This window comes from Amphiura filiformis, chromosome 12 (genome assembly GCF_039555335.1).
Source record: "Amphiura filiformis chromosome 12, Afil_fr2py, whole genome shotgun sequence".
NCBI classification, from domain to species: Eukaryota; Metazoa; Echinodermata; class Ophiuroidea; order Amphilepidida; family Amphiuridae; genus Amphiura; species Amphiura filiformis.
The window spans coordinates 51,653,843-51,674,813 of NC_092639.1; the positions used below are offsets into that span (position 1 = coordinate 51,653,843).

Below are 20,971 nucleotides of genomic sequence, written 5' to 3' on the forward strand. Positions count from 1 at the left end.
CTTAATACCTGCCAAATTTAGTCAGGCCCTGTTGCTTTGCTTTGAATTGCTGTATTTCTGTTGATAACATACTCATGGTAGTGTACAAACAATATTTTCATTTAAATTGGGGTGCACTTGCACATACTAAGTAATTATAGTGTTGAATATTTAAATTATTTTGCACATTGATCTTCAAAGTAGGTAAATGTCCCAAAATAATTTTGAGATCACAAGCTTCTGCATTATACACTTCAAATGAAAAGTAATGAATGAGATGCCTTGTTATACATACTAAACAGAGGTTAATTGTCTCTGCTACATATACTGGTCTCGATGCACTTTCATGACTGTTAAACCAAGCAACAATTTGATAACATAGTATACAAGAGACAGCGTTTTAAATCTTACCAGTATCTTTCTCACACATAATTCACGCTTCAAGCAATGAGTTTTACAAACAGGATATTTACAAACAGGTGTTTTGATCAGTCTGGGCACATAGGTCATGCGGAACAAAAAGTTCCATTTAAGTGCACAATTTGAATAAAAGTCTGTACGGTTCACAACTTCATTTTCCATGACATGAATCTAATACACTGAATGCAGATAACTTTGGCAAAATGGCAGACAGTTGTGACCAAACTACCATGAAGCAACGTGAGGGTGGTTGGGGCTACATAATTATCGGCAGTGTTTTTCTACAGTATTTCATAACCCTGGGATTTTATCAAACCCAGACTTTCTTTTTCGTCGAATGGCAGCAAGAATTCAGTACTTCTTCGGCAGAAGCAAGTGTGTTGGTGTCTATATGCAGTATCGTCTTAGGCGTTTCAAGTAAGATTTTAGATTGTTAGATTATTTTGTCATCAGGCTCAATTGATCATATTGTATTAACGTAACGTTATTGCCGGAGAGCACTCGACTTTAGAAGTGCCGGGTCTCTTCTGCTTCTGGAAGTAGGGGATTATCGCCTATAAAATAATGTAGTTTGAAAAGGGAGCTCATTGGGTATTTTATTAAAGCAGTCAAGTTAGCTCAATTGATAAAGCGTTCGACTATGGTGCGAGAGGTTGTGGGTTTGAACCCTGGTTGTGCCTAGTACGCTCTCGTGAAAAATTTGAGTTAGCTTTAAATTCCCCTGGACAAGGAACTTACTGCTAATTGTCTCGTTGTAACCCGTACGAAACTCGGGGAGCTGATCCTTGTAGCAGCAAAGTCCCTGAATTGTTGTTAAATGGTTTATGAAATGATGTGGGGCCATAGTGGTCAGCGACAACAAGTGTGCTGAGGCTTGTGGATCAACATCTAGGCGTTGTCCCTGTGCGTAGCGCACTATAAATCACTGCGCTTTTTTTTCTTTTTTTTTTCTTTTAAAAAAGGAAAAAAAGTCTGAGTATAAAATTAAGCAAAAGGGTCATTTTGGTATACAAATTTGAAAGAAAGGGGTCATTGGGACAAGTGTTCTGGTGTCCATGTGCAGGGTCAACTTGGGTGTTTCAAGTAAGATTAAAATATCAAAGGTTTAATTATGCAAACAAATCCAGTAAACTCCTCACGTCTTTAGCTTTCACCATCTTGTATGATGGCTTTCTCAAAAGTGACTTGGTTCACTGCTTCTCCCGCGGAAACCGGCTGTAGCCTCATTCCCAGGGTGTGATGGTGCAAGCAGTGAGTCATATACGTGATATAGAGTGTATGAGCCTATGTCCCGATTCATGGTGACGGCCCCTTTCTCCTGATCCATATGGCCTCCCTGACTTTTCTTTTGAACTGGTTTGCTTCTCTGTCAAGTATTGTAGCTCCCTCCCAATCTATCACATGGTTTTCGGCAGTGACGTGGTCCGTAATTGCTGATTTGTTGAATTCTGTTGTAGATTCTTTCCGTCTTGCATGGGTGTATTTCTTGGTTTCTGCTTTCTCTGCATCTTTTTGGTGTTCCTTAAGGCCTTCAACCGTGTGCCAAACGTTATCCCTGTCTCGCCTATGTAGAATTTTTCACAACCCTTGCAGTCGAAGTTGTAAACTACCTCACACATCTTGTTGGTTTCTCTTTTGTCTTTGGGATGCACTAATAAACTCTTAATAGTGTTCTGTAAAGTGATCTCTGTGCATTACCGTTAGGGTATCGTCGACGTAACGATACCAGATCTTAGGCTTGTGTGGAGCGGTATTAATGGCCAGTTGCTTAATGTCCCGTAAATAGGTTGGTCACAATAGGATAAACAGGTGAGCCCATCGCCGCCCCTCCAACTGTTGGTAAAAACACTCGTTGAACTGAAAGTAAGTTGTTCTTAACACTCGTCAAACTGATGCATATTTTTGAAGCACATCTTTACATGTCTTACGAAGGGTGGAGGGTAGTTGCAACCCCGCACCTCCCTGTGAATAAAATGTCTAAGAATTTGGTACCAATTATTGATAGATAGGTGTATCGTCTTTCCATTGATACCAAAAATGTACAAATATCCCCTGACCGGGCCCTTGGCTGACGTCACAGTGACCGTCATTATGTTACAATAATTATTGTTATGTTTATAATAATTAATTACAATGCTTATAATAATATCATTATGACGGTCGCATTACATAATTATGATACATAACTGCGCCAGAAATTTCGTATACACGGTTAACAGCCCAAAAAACACCGTTTTTGGACCAAAAATTGGTTTAAAGTAATACAGTTATACGTGCTTCGCGCGCCTATTAATTAGCAAAATTCGTCTTCATTTGGGGCTAAAATGGTCAATTGAAAACAGTAACTGAAAAAATATTCGACGAGTTAACCCAAATCACAGCAGTAGGTAGTGTCTGGGCCGCCGGGTGCGAATATGTATTTATTTTAGAAGGTTCATGTTTGTTTTAAATTTTGGGACGTTTTTCCAAAATTTGATATGTGATATTTCAAAAAAGCGACATGCCAAAGACAAATCTTCACCACATACCTACGTTACCATTCGCTTTGGTGATTTATTAACATTATGCATATATATTATATATATTTGTGACTGCAATTTATCGTTTTCAATTCGTTTTAAGCTTACCGTGAAATTAACGCTGATATCTGGAAATGCTCCTTTTAGAATTTCAGTCTGATCGTCGGCATTTGCAGGCAACAGAATGCAGACTGGCTCACAATGAATGTTATATTCCTCTAGGTTGGTCAGAATTCAGTGTTCGAAATATGCCTCAAAAAGTTACAGGCCAGCCGGGCTTAACCTTTAAAAGTTACCGGCCAGCCGGGACAGCAAATAGATGCAAGTCAGAAAAGTTACCGGCCAGGCCAAAAAGTAACAGGCCAATGGCCGGCTGACCGGCCCTATTTCGAACGCTCAACTTGGTCTCTCTACGATATGATTACTTTGTAATTTACCTCTGTATACAGGGTTCGTAGCTGCGTTTGGTAAAGCTGTAGTCTTTGGCGCCGTATCAATATCTCAAAAGCTTGCGTCTACGCCTATATACTATACTAATACGGATACGTTGGTTGGCCATTATCAAACATGTGCTGTGATTGGCACCTGCTTGAGATATCTCTTTGTATCTATCAGCAAGCCGGCCAATGACTGACCTTGTTTACTTGATCTCTTATAAAGAAAATTATAAGTAATAGAATGTTTGGAATTTTGTAACTAAAATACTAACTGCATTCTGCATTATATATTTATTTATGCCTATTTATTTATTTGTTTATTTACTGACTTATTTATTTACTTCGTAGATTAGTAAGTAATTAGTAATATTCCATGATTCATCGGTTCATTCCATGATTCAACATTGATTGTTGATAACTTAAAAACTGAAAACTTGATTGATTGATCGATTGATAGCCATTTCACATATTCCTAGTTTATGTGGAACTTCTATTTGAATAATATCGTACATTAGATAAATATCAGTATTGATTTATTCTATTCAGCAAAATAAAGGACTACTCTGAAACTTCTCCCAGCAAATAGTTAGTTGGCTTAGTGGTAATGCATTGAGTTCAGAAGCGAGAGGTCCCAGGTTCAATTCCCAGCTCTGCCTACTTTTTTTTTCAAGGCTGGGAAAAATTGCAATTTCTGAACTGCTAACTTATTTGGCGCGCGATCTGAGCTAGTCCTTTTCTGATGACTGTGTCTCTTACAGGCACACTCCTGTGATGTGCCCTGAGTAATTTAATTTAATTATTTAACTTTGTTTACAAGCTGAAAGTATTTCATGAGATGGGAAACCCCCTTGTACGTGCAAGATAATGGTGTGGAAAGTCATTTTTGGAATTCCCCAAATTATTGTAAACAAAGTCAGAGCTATGTTTGGAACTTGGAAATCCCGGTTCATTATTGCACCATCAGGAAAACCCCTCAGGAAGTGATGTAATGTGAAAGGTGAATGTGTATAATTAATCTTGGGATTGCAAGATTGCAGCAATGTTGTGAAAATGTGATTGAAGTAATGGTTTATTAATAGATGATGGGTTTTTTGTATGAGTACTGATATAAAAAGCTGGAGGCTTTTGTTGGGACTTTACAGAAAGCCATGGGAGATTAAGATACTCCACATGTGTGTGATGGTCTTTGTGCTTCAAAAAAGAAGTACATTTTAACCAGTTCATATAGCCAATAATTGAGCTAATTTTAATACAGCAACGAAGAAGACAGCGAGCACACAAAAGTGCTCTTCCTCATCAAAGGATTAAAAGTTCTTCTGTTAAATTGCTGGAGTTTGCTGCGTTTGTGAAGCCCACGCATCTGTCAAAAACAGCGGAGCTGTGTTAAAGAAACCTGTTCCCTGGAAAAAGAGTGATTGGTGAAAGAAACACCATTTTTGGAGAAAGCAGCGCGAGGAGATATATTTGTGGAGAAAGCAGCGCAAGGAGATATATTTGTGGAGATAGCAGTGCAAAGGAGATTGGAGGAAGCATCATCATTTTCGTATGAGGATTTTATACGCAAGGATTTGTAAAGGCAAGTGTACTATGGACTTCGCTGATTTTCGCAGGACAAGTGAATAAGGATATATTACATCAGTCGTCCAGAACATTGCAAGAACTCTAGAATCACCAACAAGAAGAGCGCTGGTTAAGTACCTATAGAATAAAACTGATTGTGTGATTTTATTGTAATTGTTGTTATAAGCATACTTTGTTTTCAATTAAAGACTTAGATTATGTTAGCTTAATCAAACAGTGTATTTGTGTTGTGCATTCGTGTGAGTTCGGGTAAAAGGTGATTTTGGCCTTGAGTCAAGTACGGCTCGTAACACGCCCTCTATACATCCCTTAGGGAGTGTTCATAAATACTTTGCTGGGGGGGGGGTTGAAAAAATATGAATGTTACGTATTCGATTTTGTAATCTCAAGCTACATTGACAAAATGGCTCACTTTACAATTTGGGTGTAACACTATGACTCCAATGAGTAATAACTCCAAACGGTATTTTTTAGCTAATGAGTTAATGACCATAGGGGTAGATTGCGGGGGATGGGGGATAAATCCCCTCCCCCCAATATTATGATAGGGGGACGGTCCATACAATCATCCCCCCAATTTTGACGCCTGTATATGAGTTTCTAACCAAAATCAACCCCATATTTGGTCATTTAAAACTAAAAAGTGCGAATTTTTTTGCGCTTCGCGCAAATTAATTCCAGTTTTGTACTATATTTCTTCGGTTTAGCTTCAATATGGCAATTTTTTGCGGGCTTCGCGCGCATTTGTACCATAAACTTATTTTGTCGGGTGCTAGATTCACTGGACTTCAAGAAATTTTCTCCAACCCAAATTTCAAAAAGAAATCTATGCCACTGTTAATGATGTATATTTTTTTGACGTCCGAGGTTCCAACTTTTCCACCCCCCAAGTATTTTATGAACACTCCCTTAGTGGTATTTGTATTATTCTTGAGCACACGATAGTTGAACAAGGCAAGGACATGACACTGAGAGCACAAACGTGCAAAGGTGTGCGCGCGCGGGCAAGTGTTTATACGCACGCACGCGAGCTCGCGAGTGTTTATGGGTACGCACGCTCGCGCAAGTGTTTATGGGTACGCACGCGCACAAGCACGTGTTAATGAGTACGCAGACGAGCGCGCACGTGTTTATGGGTACGCACACGCTCGCACAAATGTTTATGTCATCAGAGTTTTTAAACAGAGTTTAAAAACAGTACAGTATTGCTATCATCCTACATAATTATGTGCTCTCGACAGCTACAGCTGCCATCAGGATCACTATCATGTAGCTGGTATTCTCATTATGTGCCCCACACCGTATTCCTCTTTGGTTAAAAAAAATATTACTGTTTTGCCAAATGAAACATATAATAGCTAAATCTTAATCCTTTCGTTAGTTCTAACTGGTAATAAAAGTCCAATTTTAATAGTTTGGCAATTTGAGGGAAAATTCAAAGACCTGGCACGAAATGTTGAGTACATGCCATGAGTAATTTGCTAAGTTAAAAGTTGAAAGTAGTCTTAGTACAAGTCTTAGTTTTTCATTTCCAAAAAATTGCCAAATATTAAAATTTGATTTTTATTGCCAGTTAGAACTATTTTTTATTCGATTAGGATTCAGCTATGTTTCATTTGGCAAAGCAGGATAATATTTTGTAATCAAAAAAAGAAAAAAAAAGAAGGTTTCTATCCATTTCAAGCTATAATAACAAGGTAAGGTGAAATCACTCTCCACTGGACATTCAACATGCAGTTCTATGGGGGACTTAAAGTCATAATATATAACTTCATGTCACAATTGTTCTGTGCACCTATTAACATAACTAATGGAACAAATTACATTTAGATGCAAGTTATGCATAAGCATTACAAAATTAATATAACACACAATCATGTTTCGAAACATTAACCAATTTTATATTACAAGATCAAATAAATTTGTTTAAAAAACAAACCACATCCGTGGAAACTTTGATTCAATGACCGTTCATACTTTTAAAAACTGTATTTCAAAATTGTGATAGACTTAATTATTTGATTTATCAAATTCCACACATTTATGCAACTTGGTGTCTTTTACTTTCTATTGGATTGCCAAACTTGTACAATGTTATAATTCTATTACTGTAAGCTACTGTATAATGTAATATTACTTGACCTGATGTACAATCATGTAAATGTATTAACTTTTGCTTCCATGCATTGCTTTTAATTGTAATTAACTTCTATTATTATATTGTATGTTGTAAATTGTCACTCAGGGTCCCCTTGGAGATCAGTGCATACTGAAGGGGTTGCCCTGGTTAAAGAAAGAAAGAATAAATAAATAAATAAATAAATAAATGGTACTTTATTTAGTGGTGTTCGCCCTTCGAACTATTGTGTTAATTTTAGTTCAGGGTCAGGTCACTTAAACATGCAGAAAACTAGTTAAGGTTGAATAGCTATTGTTTTGTATAGTCTAAAAATAGAAATAATAGTAACACGAATCTACATTCAATATTATGGAGGGAATGGATGGAAACTCAGACGACTATATATCTGATATAGCAATGTGATACAAAATGGCAGAGAGTGGCGACCAATTTCACCGAACTACTACAAAGCCACGCGAGGGTAGTTGGGGCTACATGGTTATCGCCAGTGTTTTTCTAATGTGTTTCATAGTGTTCGGTTTTTATCGAACTCAAACTTTCTTTTTTGTCGAATGGCAGCGAGAATTCAGTACTTCATCCGCAGAAGCAAGTGTGATGGTATCTATGAACAGTGTCGTCATAGGTGTTTCAAGTAAGGTTTTAGATTGTTACACAAGAAATTATACAAGGCCTATTTTACTAAGGGCTACACAGTAATTATGAGCCCTGGCGTAGGGTAAAGTTGTAGGGATAAGGGAGTGTTCAGAAATACCTTGGTGGGGGGGGGTTGCTGGAAAATATCATATGTAGGGGGGTCATAACATTTTTAGAGTTCTGAACAGGGGGTTAAAAAGTTGTGGGTGTGTCAACAGGGGGTTAAACAATTAATTGGCAAGTAGAAGGGGGGGTAAAATGTTTTTCGCGCGCTGGGCGGGCAAATGTAGCAGTAAAACCAGAACAAATGTATATGGCAGATAAGGGTATTTGATCGGGGTGCACCGCTCAGTCTGACACGCCGCTAGTCCCACACGCCTCTAGTCCGACACGCCGCTAGTCCGACTACACAAAATCCCTATAATATTACTTTCTTAAGTTGAAGGAAAACGTTAGGAACACGTTCAAATATGTAAGAGGATGTGCAATAATTATGAGCCCCCCTCTCGGCCTGCCAAAATCACACATGCTGTGCCACTCTCCAGACCTGGTCTCCAGCTCTATGCATCTTTTGAAACTGAAAACCATGGCATTAGTCCGAAACTAAAAACCACAGCGATAGTCCGAATCTGAAAAACACTGCGCTAGTCCAAATATAGGACTAGCGCAATGTTTTCCAAATTTAGATTCGGACTAGCGCAGTGTTTTTGAAAATAGGACTAGCGCAATGGTTTTCAGTTTCGGACTAGCGCAGTGTCGGACTGAAGAGTGTTTTCCAGATTTGGACTAGCGCAGGTCGAATGGTGGGTAAGATTTGGACTAGCGCAGGTCGAATGGTGGGTAAGCAATTTAATAAACTGATGTTTTTGAGTACCATTTATATTATAATATTACTATCTTAAGTTGAAGGAAAACGTTAGGAACACGTTCAAATATGTAAGAGGCTGTGCCACTCTCCAGCCCTGGTCTCCAGCTCTATGCATCTTTTGAACACCTTAATGAAATCAAGGATAGATGAACAATGCTACTGGCTACTAAATTTAATATTTATGGAACTTTGACCACTGGGGACAGGGTGATTTCATTGCTATTTTGTTGATAAGTGCGAATTCAAAAGAAATTGTCATATTTTCGTCAAATCTAAATGTGTCAGGTGTCAATCTGCACTGAAAATGGGCCATTCGCCAGATTTGGTTGATTACAGCAAATTTTATCCATGAACAAAAAAACATATGTAGCACATTTCATATCTGCCTAAATTCTTCAAGTAGAATAATAACCTCATATCTTTTTATGAAAATAGCCACTTGTTGAAGGCCATCACAAGAAGTAATAAATAAGCAATTTAATGCAAATGAGGGAAATACCTATTGCCAACTTTGTAACATGGTACACTCATAGCCCAATTTAGTCACATCATAACACCCAGTTTGGGTTTGTGGTTAAAATGTTTCTTTAAGAAAAAAACCCAATTCTAGTAGAAACAATCTTTACATTTATAAAGCTATGCCGATATCGGCGAATTTTCCATAGAAAAGATTAGACTCAAGATACAGTGCACCCAATTTAAGTGCAAATTCCTTATTATACCGCTATGGCGGAAAAACACACCGGATCGGTCGATGTCCGGGTCAACAAGTACTGCGCGATCTGCCTTGCACCAGAACAGACGTGAAAAGTGTGATACTGGTGCAAACTCCTCGCAGAAGATCCGTGGAAGAGATTTGATCTTATTTAGCGACAAGGAATGTTAGAACACTCGCCCAAACAGGGAAACTCCATGAGCTAACTAACTGAAGAGATGTACTTGGCACATTGTGGGACTGTGCGAGATGAGATAGAAGAACTTCGGAGAACATCAAACAGAGAAAGGCCATGTGTTGTACTAAAGTGGAGAGCTTGACAAACATGCTAATGGAGTGGGCTTTCTTGTCAACAAGAGCATCAAGAATGCTGTTTTGGGATGCTGCCCAGTTTCTAGCATAATCATTACCATTCGGCTGCAAGCAGCCCCATTTAATATCACAATAATCCAGGTATATGTGCCAACGCCAGACTATGATGATGAACATGTGGAAAGCTTCTACACCCAACTGCAGGAAGTCATCTACAAAGTAAAAAAAGAAGGACATTTTGATCATTCAGGAGGGGGGGGGGGCTGGAATGAAAAATGGTGAGGATGCACTGAAGGACTGGGATGAAGTCCGTGGCACCTCTTGCAATACTGAAACCAATGAAAGAGGGCTAATGCTGTTGGAATGTACAAGACTCAACAACATGGTACTTGCCAACACTCTTGGAAAACATGGACGATACCATAATCGGATCGATTGTATACTGGTGCAGAAGCGGTTTCAGTCACGAATTAACAAAGGGATAACAAGGACCTATCCAGATGCAGACATTGGGAGCGGCCATGACATGGTGCTATTGAACTTCCGAGTCCGGTTAAAGACTACCAAATAGTCTGGACAGACTGAAGGACCTGAAGGACCCCAACATATCTGATTTCTTCAAACCAACAGTGGGTGGGAAATTTACTCCCTTGTTGATGCTCAAAGACAACGACAGTGCCGAAATGTTGACATCAAAATTCAATGAAATCATGATTGAGGCAGCAATGGAGACACTCTTGGGAAACATCGCAGGAAAACACAACCATGGGTTACCGAGGGCATATTGGACATGTGTCATAAAAGGAGAAGCTAAAGAGAAAGAGAAAGCCTTTGTCTGTGCATGGCACAACGCACTGTGGGCCACAATGAAGATCTACAACATGGGCCAGAAGCTAATCAAATCAATCCAACAACTGTACAGTAAAGCCAGCAGCGCAATACTTACACAAGGCAAAATCGAAGAATGGTTCCACACGTCAGTTGGCGTACGTCAAGGTTTTCTGCTATCTCCTACCTTGTTCAACATCTTCTTGGAAAGAATAATGACTGAAGCACTAGAAGACCATTGTGGAACAGTCATCATAGGAGGCCAAACAATCACAAACCTAATGTTTGCTGACAACATTGACGGATTAGCAGGAAACGAAGAAGAGCTGGTAGACCTCGTAAAGCGGCTGGACACAACATCAACCAGATATGGTATAGAGATAAGTGGAGAGAAGACAAAGCTGATGAAAAATAATGACGGAGAAATAAAAACACCAATCTCAGTCAGTGGCCGGCAACTTGACACAGTGACGAAATTCAAATCCCAGGGGCCGTAATCAGCCAAGAAGGTTCCAAACCAGAAATCCTCTCCAGAATTGCACAGACAACAGCTGCCCATGCACAAAACTGCAACCGATTTGGAGAGACAAAAACATCACTCTGAACTCCAAACTAAGGTTACTTCATGCCCTAGTGCACTCAGTTTTTTGTACGCGTGTGAGTCGTGGACCCTGACGGCAGAACTACTGAGAAAGATCCAAGCTGTAGAAATGAAATGCTTACGAAGGCTCCTCGGCATATCAAATACTGACCACATCACCAACGAAGAAGTGCGCAGAAGAATATCACAACACATGAGAAATTACGAGGACCTGCTGTCTACTGTTAAGAAAAGGTAGTTAAAGTGGTATATGGCCATGTAACAAGACCCAGTGGCCTATCCAAGACGATCCTACAGGGAACAGTGCAGGAAAAGGGAAGAAGATGCCGGCAGAGAAAGAGATGGATGGACAATATCAGAGAATGGGCTGCGGTGAACTTCTCACAGACTCAAACCCGGTACCCTGGCACAAAACCGAGACAGATGGAGGATGGTGGTGGAGCGGTCTGCCATGCAGTGCCCCTTCGACCCAATAGGGTTATGGGAGCAGTAAGCAGTAAGCTGTGCAATAATACAATTCTAATTTCACACTATTCATTTTTCTGAATAGAATCCCCACTCATTTATTTTTGATCCCGTAACTATTCGTTTTGATGAGATATATTGTTCATTTTGATCAGGTATAATTATTATCACTATGAACCGATAATCTTATGAAAATGAATGGTTTTCGAATTATTTTAACAAATAACTATTTAAATTAAAGATATCTCAAACTCATTGTTTGACAAGATTATCCATTTCAATTTGAAATGGTTCTGTCATATCCCCTTCGGAGAAGACAAAGAACCTATTAATTTTTTTTTTTAAATGACAAGGCAATCTTATCAAATTTGATAAGTTTCTTGTCATTTTGATCAGAAAATCCGATTCATTTGGAAAAGAAGAGAAGTTTTTTGAATAGGATTTATGAGGAGTTAATTTTTAGAGTGTACGGGTAAGACCCCCCTGGCAAAGTGCCCCAGCAAACACGCAACATTTTACAGAAACGGTTTAAATGTCGGGTTATATAAAGGGTCTTTATAAAACATTTTTGAAAACGTGATGCTAACATTCTTTATTAAACTATTGACAAAATATTTTGCAAAAATGTTTGCCCAAAATATTTTACAATAACGTTTTAAAAACGTATTTATGATCTTTTATGATCTTTATATAACCCGACGTTTGGATAAACGTTTTAAGAAAATTTTTCTGTTTGCTGAGGTGCCACCACGAAATCGGCCAGTCAGATGATCTTTACACATAATGTTTTTCTTTCAGGTCCGATCAGTGGTATACTCGCTACGATATTTGGTACTCGGGTTGTAGTCATTACCGGTGGGTTGCTTGCGGCTGTAGGAATGATTTGTACGATGGTAATGGAGTCAACTCTAGGAATAATACTGACTTGGGGAGTTATGATAGGTTTGTACATGATTGCTGATTGCTATTTGGGTATATAAAATTATCATGCTCTTACATGAAGGTAAGACCCAATTACCGTAATAAAAGTGATTTCAAATACCAAATGCGATTAATAGTTTTGAAGTTTATTTATATGAGGTCATTACTAATACATAACCTGTTATGATTTTTCTACGTGTTCCGTTCTTTGTGGGGCGGTCAGTTCAATAAGTGCCTGTAATGTATATAGATAAAGTAGATTAATGTAATGTAATGTAATGTAATGTAATGTAATGTAATGTAATGTAATGTAATGTAATGTAATGTTATGTGTCGCTCCCAATTGAGTTCACTAATATATGACTAAGATATGCCGACTGATCGTGGTGTTAAATACAGTACAGTGCGTATCAAAACAAAGTAAACAGTTTCAGCAAGGGGTTCCGTCACAGTTCTCCTTACGTGTGGAGGAGCACCATTTTATGCCCACCAAGCACGCCGAAACCTTAAGCTATATGCATGTTTTTCCTATATGCCTCCTTAACCCTAACCCAACTAGGACTCACTAAAGCTCACTATTAAAACCGCTCTGCGTGCACGGATTCCACGGGACTTGATGACGCAATCAGACGAAGTCATATATACCCAGGGAATCGTTGGCCGGGCCAGCGTCACCTGTGTAGCTACATGCTGGGGATCTTCTGCGTGGCATGCGAGGGGTCCGAGGCTCGAATCCCGGGGTGCCAAGTGACTTTCTTCTTCATCTTCTCTCCTTTTCGTTCCTTCTTTCCCTTCCGATAGCACAAAAACCACGGGTAGGGTTAGGGTTAATGGCCTTCTTCGCGCAGCTGTTTGTACTCGATTTACAAAAAATAGCCTTTATTCTTTATTTGATGTTCACACGTACGTGATTTTACAGTTGTGGGAGAACCGTCACTTGTTGATAATCTAGTGACATTTTTCAAACTGTTTTCTCTATTTTGATACGCATTGTAGAGAAACAGGATGCGACAGATGAGTACCGATGCGACATTATTATGTGCTTTTTGTTTGTTGCAGGATTTGGCTTTGCACTCGTCTTCAATCCGTCCGTTGTTATGATTAGTCAGTACTTTGATAAACATTTCACCGTAGCGAATGGTGTGGCATATGCGGGAGGTTCAGTTGGCCAAATATGTTATCCATTAATGACAGGTGTCCTCATTGACAGTTATGGATGGCGTGGAGCAGTTTTGGTACTTTCCGCTGTAATGTGTCACTTGATAGTCAGCGGAGTAATGTTGAGACCAAAACGTGCAGAAAAATCTGCAAATGAAAGCAAAGAATCGACTTATGCGCATAATAACCCGGCATTTGATCACATTGAACATGTTGAAGCAGAGCATGAATTGTCTATAATATCGTCGACAAGAATGGAATCTTCAGACATTCAATTGACATCAGATACCAGACACTCAGGTTCAAGGCAAGATCACGCTGACGTTATTGTTCATCACGCCGATATAAATGATGGAGAAGAAATTAAACACGCTTCAAAACCAGACACCTTTGATAGTTCTGTGAGGAAAACACACAAATTCACAGACACAGTAACCACAAAAACAACCGAATCAGATAAGAAGACGACATGTGAAAATAATGCAATACGCAGGCATTGGGTAACAATTCTATCGGCCCTGAAATCAATTTTTAAAAACATTTTGTTTGACATTATGTTGGTTGTTTTCTTCATATTTGGCATGTTATTCTACACACCCATTGCTCATGCTATACCTCGAGCATTGGAGGCAGGGATCAGCGAATCAAAAGCAGCCCTCTTACCAACTGTCTTTGGGATTGGAAACTTAATCGGGAGAGTTGCGCCCACTTTTATAGCCGATTTTCTTCATATTCAAAGAGGTGTAATCACTGCTTGTGCATTTGCAATTTGCTCAATTTTGAACTTTTTGAATCCATTTTTCAATACTTATTGGCATCACACTGTTTATCAATTTATCTACGGGACTGCTTCTGGGACTCAACTAGTATTCTTATATACAATTATTCAGGTAATCCTTCATGAGGAACACCGTGTAATGGGTGTGGGTTTTGCATTGTCTGTCGACACTCTTGGAAACGCAGCAGGTGCAGTGTCCGCAGGTAAGTGATGTATAATGGATAAACACTAACAGAACGTGTAATTACCCTTTAATATAAAAAGAAAATCTTCTTTTTCTTGCGCATGTGCAAGATACACAGAAGTGCAGTGTACTGATTGGCAGAATTGTACAGATAAAACAATCTGCCAGGGATCGCTACGTGGACGCTTCTGCAATGATCTCTGAGGTATGCACATATATTAACATGATGTGGGGTGACCAGCACGTAAATATACATCCACTCCCCCTACGTGGCAGATAGTACTGGGTTACGTTGTACCAGAAGCAAAAATATGTACTGGACCAAAATGGCAGAATACAAGTTCTTGACCGGACCAGTAATGAAGATGAAGAGTTGTAAGAGATGGGGCAATTTGTTCTGCGTCTTCTATTATCCTATTCAACTCAAGAAACTTAAATGCCTGAAGTCCCCGCGGCGTCAATGTGTTATGTATTTAGGCAAGGTTCTACCTCTCCCCACTCAGGTGTTAAAGTCGGTACCGGCTTTTTCAATACCCGGAAGGTAACGGACTCACTGTGGATGATGTATACAGTAGCGATCCACCGCTGCAACATTATATGAAAGAGTCTGGCACAGAGAAGAGAGAGGGGCATCAAATTTTAAAGCTGAAATAGCAAAAAAGATACACAGGTGTAGTCTGGAGACTATGATGCCTCATTTGTCTTGATAGTCCAAAATGTATTGACATGGTGACACTTCGAATGAAAGATGTAAAAGTTGCACCTGTACCTGAAAATGTTGCCTTTGTTGCTAGAGTGCCTGCTCGTCGCTGGTCACCGCAAGACATCCTTAACCAGTCATGTAGTAGAGAATATAAGGTTATATACCACTAATAGGCCTGGGCGATGCATGGAAATACGACGAGGAACTAATTTAAACCATAAATCATCATCACAATCGTTTCAGACACATATCGGGTTAAACGGGGTGGTTTATAGAATCTCATGGGGTCAGTACGCAGAGATCACCTCGATATATAATAGATTGCCCACCCATGCACACAATATTCCTTTAAATTCTAATTTGATTTTGTGTCATTTTCAGGTTGGATGGTTGATGTAACTGGTAGCTATAAAGCAGCCTTTTGGTTCCTCTCAGGAATGGCAGCTATTGGTGCAATCTTAATGATATATGTGACATTCATTGAAAGGACACTGAGAGTAAAGACGTGGATTAGTAGCTGCTTGTGCAAACGTTAAGGTGTTTTCTTTGTGACATTCTAATTATAGGTTAATAACTGCCTAATAACTGACATAAACAAAGCTTGTATAGTTGTTTACGATTGGGATCCTAAGACGCTTGGTGCAGTAGTATAGGGTAGTATTCGTCATACCACGGGATGTGGGCATGTTACCTATGGTCGACGCTAAGTCAGGTATGCAGGAGCGAACTCAAAAAATGGCGCAAATAGCGCGAGCGTACGCAAAAGAGACATCGCGCGTAAGATGAGTGATGTCACCAGGTCTGAACGCTGTACCGGCGTCAGTTGAATTCAAGTACGCTAAACAGAGAGCACGGGCCTGGCATATCTTTGTGTTATTAATCTATGGTAATCTTATTTTCGGATAAAGTGAAAGAAGACATCCCTTAAGCATTTATGACTATTTACAAGCAAGATTAACAAAGAAAACCCCGAACAAAAAACCTTTAAAAGGGATGCTGGTATCCATAAGTAAGTTTAATTATGGCGCTGCCTACTTGAAAATTGATCTGGATATATTAACATTTGTTTTAACTTTTACACGTGCCCTGTGACACAATTAAAATAAATAAATAAATAAATAAATAAATAAAGCAATTTATATAGCGCATTATGCCAGGCCTCAATGCGCTGAACAGAGATACTAAACCTACAAATACATTATGCAAAAACTACAAAAGTACATATTCTAATAGGCAGATACAACCAATACGAATTATAGTAAACATATTTAAAAACATTATAAAGCAATTACACTTGAAAGAAAAACAGATTAGCAGAGTAAATATCATAATATTATAATGAACAAACTCATGATATAAACAACACACTAAAATCCAAATCACTAGTCGAATCCCCAGGAAAATGATGCCCGACTCGAAAATCATCCCGACAGACCAAGGTAGACAACCGTACCAGCACATGACAAACAGACAATCGTCCACCCGAGCCAGCCGAAAAAATTGCCCCCGGGCGAAACACCCCAGAGACTCAAAATAGTGATCCAGGTCCCAATGGGAAGACATAATAATTCAAAAACAGCAATTTCACAATATACAGATTAAATATCATCAAATTTACATCAATACATATATAATTGAAACGATGATTTAAAAGCGTGGATTTTGGCCCGTAGAATCAGAACTCGAAATAACAAACCCGACCGGCGGGGGCCCTGCTGGAGAGGAGAGATTGCCAGCACTTCACTCTCAGCGGCTTCATCAGCAAGTCGCTCAATCAAATGCAGCAGGGCCACAAACAAAGCAGAAATAACACGCAGAAATGATAACCCTGGAGAGGAGAGGTTACCAGCACTTCACTCTCAACGAGATGGTCAGCATCTCGCTCCTGTGAGATGGAAAAACAGGCAGGGTTGAAACAAATATTAATTAATATTAAAAAGGTGTGTTTTCAGATGACTCTTGAAGGACGACACCGTAATAGAAGAGCGAACTTGAAGCGGTAGATTGTTCCAGAGTGAAGGAGCTGCATACATAAATGCACGCTCACCATAGAATTTGGTTGATGGACGACATGTGACAGTCAGAGATAACTTGTTAAAAGAACGAAGATTGCGAACTGGCTTGTAATAAGTGACGATATCGGAGATGTATTGAGGGGAGAGTTGATTGAGAGCAGCCTTGTAAGTCATGAGCAAGATCTTGTAAGCTGCACGTTTCTTGATGGGAAGCCAATGAAGCGATTGTAAGACTGGGGTAATGTGCTGAGATCGAGGAATGCGAGCGACTAACCGGGCTGCTGTGTTCTGGATCAGCTGAAGTTTTGTGATGTAGGAATCAGGAAGATCATAGACTAAGACGTTGCAGGAGTCCAGCCGAGAGGTGACAAAGGCGTGAACTAATTTGGCAGCGGTTTCGTCGTCGATGAAATGACGTATTTGCCCTATTTTCCGTATGGCCGCCATAGCAGACCTGCAAATACTGTCAATATGATCCTTCATGCAAAGGTTGGAGTCGAATATGGCGCCAAGGTTCCGTGCACAAGATGAAGGGGAGATGACGGAATCGCCTATGACTAAAAGTGGAGAAGGCATGTTGACGGTGGTGAACCGAGAAGAGATATAAAGGAGCTCGGTTTTGGAATCGTTTAACACCAGCCTATTCTCAACGGCCCATCGCCTTACTTCAGCGATACATTTCTCAAGAACACGGATAGCATGTTCACGATCTTTTGGTTTAAATGTAATGTAAAGTTGAGTATCATCAGCGTATGCTACTGTTGAAATCCCGTAGGAAGTAATGATATCTTGGAGAGGAGCACTGTAAAGGATAAACATTAACGGATCGGCAACTGATCCTTGGGGAACTCCACAATCTAAGGTAACTTAGTTTACCGAGGAACTTCAAGTTAGAGATCGGACGATAGTTGCTAAGATCATCACGATCCAATTTAGCCTTCTTAAGAAGAGGAGACACAACAGCGTGCTTAAGGGTAGCTGGAAAATAACCAGATGTCAGCGAATGATTGACAACTTTAGTCACTATCGGTAGAAGTTCAGGGATGCTTTCCTTGAAAATACAAGGTAATGGATCAAGTAGACATGATGTAATGTGAGACTGTTTGATCACGTCTAACACTTCATCTTCAGAAACAGGTTGGAAAGTCTCAAATGAAGTGCAACAAGTAGCATCTGGTAAGCATATAGGAGCAGATGAAGTCGTATGCGAGCAATTCAGACGATGGCGAAGAGTGCTGATCTTAGTATGAAAGTAATCAGCAAACTGATCAGCAAGTTCATTTGAGCAATCATGAGCTGGCAACACGGTACCAACCTTCGGCTTCACGAGCTTGTCAACAACCCGAAACAAATCATGTTGATCAGCATCAGCAAGTTCTTTACGATGATAAGATGTTTTAGCATCATCGAGGAGTTGTTTATACGATAAACACTGATCAGCATAGAGTTCTTTATGAACAGCTAGTCCAGATTTCTTGAACTGCCTCTCACGTTTGCGTCTCTCCTGCTTTGCTGCTCGAAGAGCGTCACTGTACCATTGTGCATGCGGACGAAGGATAACACTACGTTCAAGCTCAGGAGCATGATGGTCGAGTAGATCACGCAAGATAGAGTCATACTTCTCAGCGTATGAATCGACGCTATCTAATGACAGTCTGAAGATAACAAAGGGGACGCACGAATATCGGACCGAAATTGATCAATATCAATGCTACGGAGTTTGCGACTTCGAACGAACTTTCTGGAAGGAGGTGGCCGGGTGAGGTTGATCTGACATTTCACTCCAAAATGATCAGATGGCAGGTGGTCGTGAGCAGAGATGGATGAAACGAGATCATCTGTTTTGCGACAGATCAGCAGATCTAGGGTGTGTCCACCGATGTGAGTTGGATAAAGTACGTGTTGTTGAAGATCGTGGGTCTGCAGAATGTCTTGGAAACTAGATGCTAAGCGGTCATTAGCATCATCAGCATGTACATTAAAATCACCTGTAATTAGCAAGCGAGTAGACACAAGTTGAAGATCTGTAAGCAGTGATGAAAATTCTTCCAGAAACATTGCAGAAGTGAGTTTGTTCTTTTTGTTTGGATGGGGCCGATATATCACAATTAGACAAAGTGATGTAGAGCCCGATGAAACATTCAACTCCATACGAGTACGTTCGAAAGAAGCAAATTCTGTGATGTCATTAATTTTAACTTTAAAACCTTGCCTGACGAGAACGGCAACACCACCCGCTCTACTAAGACGAGGCGAGTGATGGATGGATGTCATAATTGGGAAGGGTGTTCTTGATGTCAGCAAGGGCACGGCTATCTCGTTCATCCCCACTTAGCCATGATTCTGTTATTGCTAATATATCCAAGTTATTAGAAATAACAAAGTCACACAATGAAGTAGACTTGGTTTTTGCATTCACTGAACGTGCATTCCACACGGCAAATCGTACTCGAGCACTATGGGACTGACCTCAATCTATTTTCACATTGATGAGATTGTTTGTGTTAACTCCCGACTGACCAGTAGCCAGTGCATTGCATTTTGGGATACTGTTAGTGTTATAGACAGTCATTATTTGACGCTTTTTGTGACATCCACCACGACATCCTCTTGGTTTGAAAAGAGGAGTGCTCATCCATGATGGCGTGTTCAACACGGAATAATGGTTGATCACACTTAATTTACTTAGAAAAGCAAGTTATCGATACAGAAGAGGTCTCATTATACAAGTAGATAATAAAGTTCACTAAGTTCTTATGTAATGTAAACACTGATACGTATTAAAACACGGGTAACGTGAAAGTACACTGTACTGTAGATCCATATAGACAAATCATCATGTACACGAAGATAAAACAATGATAATTCAGTAAACCTCAAGATGAAGAAAGTCCGTAGCAAACAAAGTTCATTAAAAGAGTTACAATTATACTAGTTGAAAAACAAAAGTTCAAAATCAGCGAATTAAGTACAAAATAAGCAGAATTTACGAGAGCGATGTTCAACGTGCTGCAGATCGAGGTCAGCGCAAATTCAAAAAATGCAATCTAAAAGATTGAGATGCAAAGAATTAGGCCCTGCCTAATTTTCATATCTGAATGTTGCTATCTTCAGTAGATAGCATGTGGTTAGCAATGCACATGCTGTATTGATTTGAGTCAGCATCATATTTAAACTTGAATTATTCAACTTTTAATGGTCAAGATATGTTGTGATAGGCTGAAGATGATGTAAAACAATCCTTTTGAAAAACAAGTTTGTTTCCTGTAGCGCGCGCATTACGTTTTTGACGGCTTATTTTGCGCATTAGAATTCAGTACCCCCCAAAAACGTAAAAATCACACACAAAATATAAAACACTACTGGAGTAACAGCTAGTAACATTTACACATTACACAACAAACGAGCATAGTAAAAAACTACTAGAGAAAACGTTACACATTTTTTAAAATACCTTTTTTAATCTGCAGGTTGAAAGGGGGACATACATATTCTTGAACATCATTTTTGTGTGCGTGTCAGAGAGACCCACTGTAAATTTCCGTTCCAATTTGCAGCAAAAAATGCATTTTTGTCATTTGAAAACATGGATAAATAAAAAGAAATAAAAATAAAAACCGCATTTCGCATTTGACTTTTTTGACCTGCTACAGGAAACAAACATGTTTTTTTGGCCTTATATTCGTCAGTTTGCAGTTTGACGACGACCATACT

The 20,971-nt window shown here is 39.5% G+C and overlaps 3 protein-coding genes across 4 annotated transcripts; 1 reads left to right on the forward strand and 2 right to left on the reverse strand.

Moving 5' to 3' along the window:
- Positions 1 to 530: 530 nt before the first annotated feature.
- Positions 531 to 16,520, forward strand: LOC140166373 (monocarboxylate transporter 5-like). Of its 2 annotated transcripts, none has more exons than XM_072189822.1 (4): positions 531 to 816; positions 12,297 to 12,440; positions 13,479 to 14,558; positions 15,624 to 16,520. In XM_072189822.1, exons 1-4 carry the CDS (start codon positions 603 to 605, stop codon positions 15,776 to 15,778), a joined length of 1,593 nt encoding a protein of 530 aa, XP_072045923.1. In that variant the 5' UTR covers positions 531 to 602; the 3' UTR covers positions 15,779 to 16,520. The 2 variants fall into 2 exon arrangements, with proteins under 2 accessions (XP_072045923.1, XP_072045922.1); XM_072189821.1 differs by lacking the exon at positions 531 to 816 and adding an exon at positions 7,461 to 7,707.
- A 644-nt stretch (positions 16,521 to 17,164) lies between these two features.
- Positions 17,165 to 17,833, reverse strand: LOC140166894 (uncharacterized). The gene has a single exon (XM_072190379.1). The coding sequence runs from the start codon at positions 17,831 to 17,833 to the stop codon at positions 17,165 to 17,167; it is 669 nt and encodes a 222-aa protein (XP_072046480.1).
- A 169-nt stretch (positions 17,834 to 18,002) lies between these two features.
- LOC140166895 (uncharacterized) lies at positions 18,003 to 19,531 on the reverse strand. Its single transcript, XM_072190380.1, has 2 exons — positions 18,996 to 19,531; positions 18,003 to 18,912 (listed from the first exon to the last, which is right to left on the reverse strand). The coding sequence occupies exons 1-2, from the start codon at positions 19,529 to 19,531 to the stop codon at positions 18,003 to 18,005; spliced, it is 1,446 nt and encodes a 481-aa protein (XP_072046481.1).
- Positions 19,532 to 20,971: the final 1,440 nt, after the last annotated feature.